This window comes from Colias philodice, chromosome 9, assembly GCF_061535455.1.
Source record: "Colias philodice isolate Cphi_HAF_F1 chromosome 9, ilColPhil1 Martin Lab GWU primary, whole genome shotgun sequence".
In the NCBI taxonomy this organism is placed as follows: Eukaryota; Metazoa; Arthropoda; class Insecta; order Lepidoptera; family Pieridae; genus Colias; species Colias philodice.
The window spans coordinates 7,753,720-7,761,425 of NC_143094.1; the positions used below are offsets into that span (position 1 = coordinate 7,753,720).

Here is a 7,706-nt window from a genome sequence, read left to right on the forward strand (position 1 = left end):
TCGATTTTAATTGTTTATTTTTTAATCTGAATACATTATTTAAAATCAAAAGACAAAATGCGTGCAAAGAGCTTGCCTACTTACTTCGCCAGTCTTAACTCTAGAAATGACTAAAGAGCACTTTATGAAAAGTCGATAAATCTGGTTCTACAGTGGAATTGCTGCTTTTTAGAGCTGGTTTCGAACTGCTTCTATAAAAAAAAAGTACACAAACAATTGATATAGATTAAAAAGGCGACCAAAATATTACTATTTCACATGGTCACATTAAATCTTTATTTATGAATTCATCATACAAGATTTTTTACGGAAGTTCAAATTCAAAAAAAGATACGAAAATTTTACCCCCTTTATTACTATTTACGACTGTAACTATCTAACAACATTTTCTCTTAAATATTTTAATCTAATAGTGATCCGCCCACCCTAATTTCTCTTCGAATATTATAAAAAAGATTTAACGAAATTGGTTCAGCTGTTCTCGAGATTTGTGCTTAGCAAAAAATGAGCGTCATTTTTATATTATAGATTGTTCATGTTTTAGTACTTAAAACAATAATTCTGAATATATTTCTTATGTGCGTGTGTTTGTCACTGATATCCAAAGGACTGGACTGATTTTAATTAAATTCAATTATGGATTTGGAAATGTTTTAGATTTAAATTTTTATCATAAATTTGAACACAATCAAAGCCAGGGGCATATTCTAGTATTTTAGAAAAAAAAAATCACTTAAAAATACATCATATTTTTACCAAATACTTACTTGGATGTAGTTTTCGGAGTGACAAGGAGGCAGTTCATGGGTTGGCCATCCAATTGTCGATTATGATACAAGTCCACAGCTCTCTGTGCATCTTCCAGACTTTTATATATTACCTCAGCAGTACCAGGTCTAACAAGACGAGATTCTAGCATACCACCAACATCATCAAATAATTCCTAAAACAAATAATAGTTTTCACGTAATATATTAAAATTACATTGCAATGTCAGGAATATCAGGCTATAAGAGCGTATACGCATTATGCGGGTAACCGCATTGCGGGTAGCCGTCCGGCTGACCGCAAGCACAATTATGTACGTAATATTCATTTCTATGCGCACTGCGATGCGGCTACCGCAGACCGCACAGTGCGCATAGAAATGAATATTACGTACATAATTGTGCTTGCGGTCAGCCGGACGGCTACCCGCAATGCGGTTACCCGCATAATGCGTATACGCTCTAAAGGTACAGCAGCATTGAAAAATGTAGTAAATGGAAGAAAAAGCCGTTGACAGCAAACAAAATTAAATGGAATAAGAAAAAAGTAAAATAAACCATAGAATTATATAAGAAAAAATGTGTGCGTGTACTAGTGTACACACTTAAGAAGTGAAACTTTTTTATGACCTTATTTTTCAAAAAATAATTTACTATATGCAACTTTACAGAAATACGTCAATCCCGCTTGGTAGGGATAAAAACAAGATGGCGCGTAACAGAAAAATGTCACGCGTAACGAAAAAATGTTACACTAAATTTATTTCCAACCCCGATTAAGAAGTTTCACTTCAATAATGTCCATACCTTTATGTCACCTCCTGTTACAGTGTTGCGTAAATTGCTTACAATAATTCTGTATTCAAGTGGAGGTTTTTCAATATCCTCTTCAGATTTTTCCATACGTAAAGCTGCCATAGGTCGTTTTTTAAGAATTGATGGTGGTCTTGGTGGACTTATCTCTCTTTCTCTGATTGCCATCCTAAAAATAATAAAATTAAAATCCCAAACTAATATAAAAAAAAAAATTGTTGATGTCTTGTCATGTTTATAAAAACTCTTTACCTCTGGTTGTCACTGTTGTGTGCTATTATTTTAAGCTGTAGGCTTGCTTTTCTATTGGATAATATGGGTGCAGGATTGTAGTCTTCACCCATGGGATCATCAATGATTTCAAGATCATTCTCTATGGTACGCACTATAGGCTTTATTGGTAACTTAGCTACAAAACAAAATTGAGATTATAGCAAAATATTAGCAAACTAGCTTTCCGCCCGCGGCTTCGCCCGCTTTGTCTAAAACATAATAAATTATATACTAAAACCATCCTCTTGAATCACTCTACCTATTAAAAAAAACTGCATCAAAATCTGTTGCGTAGTTTTAAAGATTTAAGCATACATAGGGACATAGTGACATAGGGACAGAGAAAGCGACTTTGTTTTATACTATGTAGTGATTTGTAAATACAATGAAAACAAATTCAGTACTTTGAAAATTTTTTATACATAAATTATTGATAATAATACAGAATATGGGGTACTGTTTTGCGAGAACCTAATCCAAGACACGAAAGTGGGATATCTTAACACATTGTTGGCTGCCTTGATAAATTTATTTTAAAGTTTGGTATGCTTTATGGATAAGCATAACCTTTTCCATTTTTTTTGGTTTAATTACTATAAGATAGTTTTATACAAATCTTGGCACCATTCAGATATTATAAGGTATTATTTTTAAATGGGACATAATCATATGCTAATTATTTAGTGATTTACAACCAATATAATTATGTTTGTTCTCTTAAAAATATTTATAAGGAAAAATAATAAATCTAATTTTATAAATGGCCATCCTATATCCCCAAAAAATATAAGAAAGTGATAATATATAATGGAATATCTTAATATAATGGAATATCTTACGCAAAGATGTTGAAGCAAATGTTCTTTCTTCCAAAAATCTTTGATTATTTCTTTGTTTCCTTCCTAAGTTTTTATTTTGTAAGGGTTGATATACAACTTGACGAGATGGGTCTGTAAAAACTGGAAGAATATAATAAATATTATTTAAAAGGATGTAGAACAATGCGTTTATAAGTATGTGCAAGTCAATACTAATATTATAAAGCTGAAGAGTTTGTTTGTTTGAACTTTGAACGCGCTGATCTCGAGAACTATGTGTCCGATTAGAAAAATTCTTTCGGTGTTAGATAGCTCATTTATTGAGGAAGGCTATAGGCTATATATCATCACGCTATGACCAACAGGAGTGGAGCCACAGGGGTGAAACTGCGCAGAGCAGCTAGTGTTATATATTAGAATAAAAATTTTAATAAAAAAAATCAAATAGGAAAATAACTCACGTATATCTCTTTTTATATATGTTTTCATTGGCCTCTGCTTGTTTTGTATTACATGTGATCCTGATGGTTTATTTGAAGCCTGATAAAAAAGTCTCTTTTGTTAAAAAATGTGGCAATTTAAAGAAAGTCTTCATATTATATGCGCATCAGATATCCATAATGATTACTGGTAGCAAAAATACTTATATTCAATATTCCATTTGTTTTTAAATTACTTTCTTGTAAAATATTATATTTAAGCAAATAAATAATTTTGTAATTTAGTATAATATACTCTTAGATCTGCATCAGATTTCCTAACAAATTGAACATTTTGTTAATAGAACATAATATTGAAACATGTTCTGTTAAAATTTCTAATTAATTCAATTAAGACTGTGCACCATTTATCCCTATACATCATCACTTTGAGAAGAAGTAAACCTTTACCAATAATTTCGAACTTGCTGACTGTGTAAAAATTACTTAAAAATTTTAAACATTTAAATATACCTTTTTCGCCCTCAATTGTTGTAATTTTAATCGAGCATCCTTTTGTTTAGCTAGTTCAGCTAATTTTTCTCTTGCATCTCTTATTTGAGTCCTTTTCTTAGAGACGATTTTATTCCTAGCATCAATTATATCTAGATTTAATACCCGAGGTCCTTTTGGTTTACCGGTTTTTCTGAAATTACTATTTTGACAATAGAGATTGGCACCACAAAAATGAATGTCTACAAGTTTTAGAAACATAGAATGTAAAGTATTTATTGAGTTTTACAAAAATTCTTTGCGTTTTAACGATTTTTTTAAATACGTACCTATTTTGATTTCCTCGTTTCTTTTTTTGTATTATATCATCTAAACTCATATCTACATACGATGCCATCTTTTACAGCTGTATTGTTTATTTTTCAACAAGAAGGACACCTTTGTAACTGTATTTTCACCAAAGGCAAATTGCAACATAAAACAAGATCTGAATATTATTCCATAGGGCTACAGAAAATCCAAACAGACCTGTGAAACTGTGAAACAAAGAGAATACAAATACTACGTCTGTGAAACAGACTTGAGAGTTGAGGTTGAGCCGAGCCGTAGAGTGAGAATGAACCATAGAGGAGGCACTAAAATGACAAGTAATGCGTGAGAGAAATACACTTATGACTATAAAGCTAAGAGCAAGCGAGACAGAAACATTGTTTTTTGTTTCTCTCATGTTATGCGATTTCTTTTGTTGGGGACAAAGGCAGTTTGTCCCAAACAAGCGGCTACAGTCCATTGTTTTGCTAGTTTTCTGGTTTTTCTCGCTGTTATGTGACTTCAAAGTTTAATAAACATTGACAGTGATCTGTTTTAATCCGACTTTAAGTGAAAATATGGTGCGTTGTAGTGTGATTGGTTGTAAAAATCGGCCGGAACGAAGATTACCAAATATTACCTTTCACACGTAAGTAAACTTATTTGAAGTATATTGTTTTATAGAACTGGATATAGTTGATACATTTTCATTAACTCTAATGTGAAATTATCTACAAATATATAATATTTTCATCGAAATAGACGTAAACATTTTTTTGTGTTATCCGACTAAATTACGAAGTGTTCTTGTTGTTCAGGACGCCATTTGTTTTTACGTAGTTTCAAATTTATGGTATAATCATGTGATTAACATGAGGGATACCAGTACAGGGTAAAATTTTCCCCAAAATCGTGAAATGTTTTTTTTAATATTAAATGTTAATGTTTGTGTAAAGTTTGTTACACGGTTCGGTTTTCCGGTTCAGTTTTCCTCATTTGCATTGGTTTAAGTATTTTTTTTTCAATGTCGGTTTTTTTGTATATTCCAGGTTACGATGCACATCATAACGCTGAAGACTGCGAAGCTGGCCCTTCCACACGAGCTGCAGCTGCCACTGAAGGCAGCGAGGACGCTGCCCCGTCAGGAGAGGCCGTGTTGGAGTAAAATCCGGAAGGCCACCCCCCGCGCCTTCCTCACCGCGGTGTGGCGCGCTTTCGTCTGCTACTCGCGCGCACATTATCGCGGAACCTCTACCCATTTATTTCTACCGTCATTTTGCTGTTCATTTTCAAATAAATGTATTTCGTTTAATTTGCTTTTAATTTGAACTATTCCCAGTACTTTTTTATTATAAATAGGCACTAAAATGACAAGTAATGCGTGAGAGAAATACACTTATGATTATAAAGCTAAGTTTTTGATGTGAATATCAATTGAATACATTACAATATTTGCGTTCATGAGTAAAGGGGTTATAAGTTAAAAATAAAAATATTTTTTTTTTATATAATGTAATAAAAAATTTTTGTCTTTCGTAATTATTCCCGTATATATCTGTTTTATAACATATTATTCTGTCTTCTGATTCAAATTCAATTTGAATTTGAATCAGAAGAAATAGCAATTAAAACCGCATATTCTGAAACTAGCAACTACTTGCAAGGGAATCACAACCTACAAGGTACTCCCCACGTCCTATAGCACAGACAAAGAAAACATTGCTACAAGCAACATTTAAAGATACAACATAATAAAACAATTACCTAAGTTTGTTCGAAGCCCTCGGTGCGCGAGTCCGACTCGCACTTGACCTTTTTTGTCCTAATTTTACTGTATTTTCTATTATTATTTACCATTGATTGAAATGATATCTAAACTTTAGCCTTGTTTTTTTATAAAAAATATATGAACTAGGATATTTCGATATTTGTGGTTAATTGCGAGAAGTGTAAAAGCAAAAGTTGTAATAAATATTTTAAATACCTACAACTTTACCATTAAACTTTATTCCACAGTTATAGTTTTTTTTAATCCCGATCTCAGATCGATCGTAAATAACTTTTCCTCTAATTTTTGTTACCTATGTTCTCTTCCGTTTGAAATTGATTTCATTGTTCTATAATATTACTTTTATGTTTCAAAAGTTAATAAAAAATCATGTTGAACAATATTACTTTGTTAATTTCAAAAGTTAATATTATATTGCCCGGCTATATATTTTATACCCGTGCGAAGCCGGAGCGGGCCGCTATGTTTTTATATACAACATTCACAGTTTTTCTGTAGTGTATTTACTATTTAGTATCAGCATTGCACCCGTGCGAAGCCGGGGCGGGTCGCTAGTTAAGTTAATAAATAACAAAATCTTTTCAAATCTGTCTTTTTCTATCTTACAAAAAAATACCCAAACATTTATAGATATTTTGCCAGTTTTTCGGATAAAAAGTTTTTGTAATAGTTGGCAACATTGACGTAAGGATTCGCCATCTCGTTCGGGTATACGCCGATGTCGTCTCTATAGTTCATTCTCACTCTACGAGCCGAGCCTTCAAATTTCAAGTTTCATTTTTCAACAATCAACATCATAGATGTCAAAATCGCAACTTTCACCAAAGAATATACTCACTAGAGTGCTCTCGGTAGAGAGTAGAATATTCTTTGCTAGAGTGCGTTTCACGAAAGAGTTCCCCTGCCGTTATGTTGGCATACCCGACTGTCAAAAACGAAAATATTTTTTTTTTTAATCAAAAATGACAGAGAAAATATTCTCCTTTCTTCCTAGCCTTATCCCGTATCTTATGGGTTCGGCTGCCTAGAAAGGAGAATATTTTCTCTGTCATTTTTGATTAAAAAAAAATATTTTCGTTTTTGACAGTCAGTTAAGCCAACATAACGGCAGGGGAACTCTTTCGTGAAACGCACTCTACCTCAGCACTCTACTCACCTGCAGTTCACCGAGCAAGTATACTGAACACAGATTAGAAAATAAACCGGAAATAGATTATATATTGGATGAAAGCTTTTTATATTTTAAATGATTACTATTCACGATACGCTAATATATCATATTTGACAACAAGTTAGAGAATATTATCCTGTTATATTATCCGACCTTAAAAAGCATCCTTGACATAAACAATAAAAGATTCTAGTAACCTCTAGCAATATTATTACTATTTACAGCATATATATAGTATATAATTTGTATATTTATACCCATAGGTGGTACCAAAGAGTATAATGTATGGTAGGGCAGTAGGTGGTACATTAACGTACATTATAGGATTACTCGAAACTCGAAGTTAATCGTTTTCAATTCCCTGAAAGTGTCTAAAAACATTAGGGCGTATTCAGAAAGAAAGCTTGAAACTTATAAGCGCTTATCGGCGCTTGTTCGTTCTACACAAAGGAAGCAGGTTGAAGCAGACCAAAACAAATTTTATATGGCAGCGCCCAGCGCTGACGCGCTTGTTGAAGCTTGTCGAAACTTATCAGCGCCGATCAGCGCTTATCGGCGCGTGTTGATATATTTTCCTGCGCGGGTTACCAGCGCTGACAAGCGCCGATAAGCGCTTATATGTTTCAAGCTTTCTTTCTGAATACGCCCTAACTTCTTATTTCATAGATCACAGATTTCTTTTGATATTTTTACTCTGTTTGAAGCTTGATAATTTGTCATTTGTCTGTTGTCATATTGCAATAATCTGTGAAATGTCAGGCTCTTTGATGTCAGGTCTGTGAAGATGTCATTGCACAATGACGACCACGACTAGGTTTATTCCTCTGAGACCAC

General features: G+C 32.9%; 1 protein-coding gene across 2 annotated transcripts; it reads right to left on the reverse strand.

Annotated features, from left to right (window-relative positions):
* On the reverse strand, window positions 1-4,139 carry LOC149485949 (uncharacterized). 2 transcript variants are annotated; one of them, XM_089698644.1, is made up of 8 exons: window positions 3,933-4,139; window positions 3,625-3,796; window positions 3,133-3,211; window positions 2,693-2,812; window positions 1,833-1,989; window positions 1,575-1,749; window positions 768-943; window positions 1-191 (listed from the first exon to the last, which is right to left on the reverse strand). In XM_089698644.1, exons 1-8 carry the CDS (start codon window positions 3,998-4,000, stop codon window positions 101-103), a joined length of 1,038 nt encoding a protein of 345 aa, XP_089554770.1. In that variant the 5' UTR covers window positions 4,001-4,139; the 3' UTR covers window positions 1-100. The 2 variants fall into 2 exon arrangements, with proteins under 2 accessions (XP_089554770.1, XP_089554769.1); XM_089698643.1 differs by having other exon boundaries at window positions 3,625-3,805.
* Between the last annotated feature and the right edge of the window lie 3,567 nt (window positions 4,140-7,706).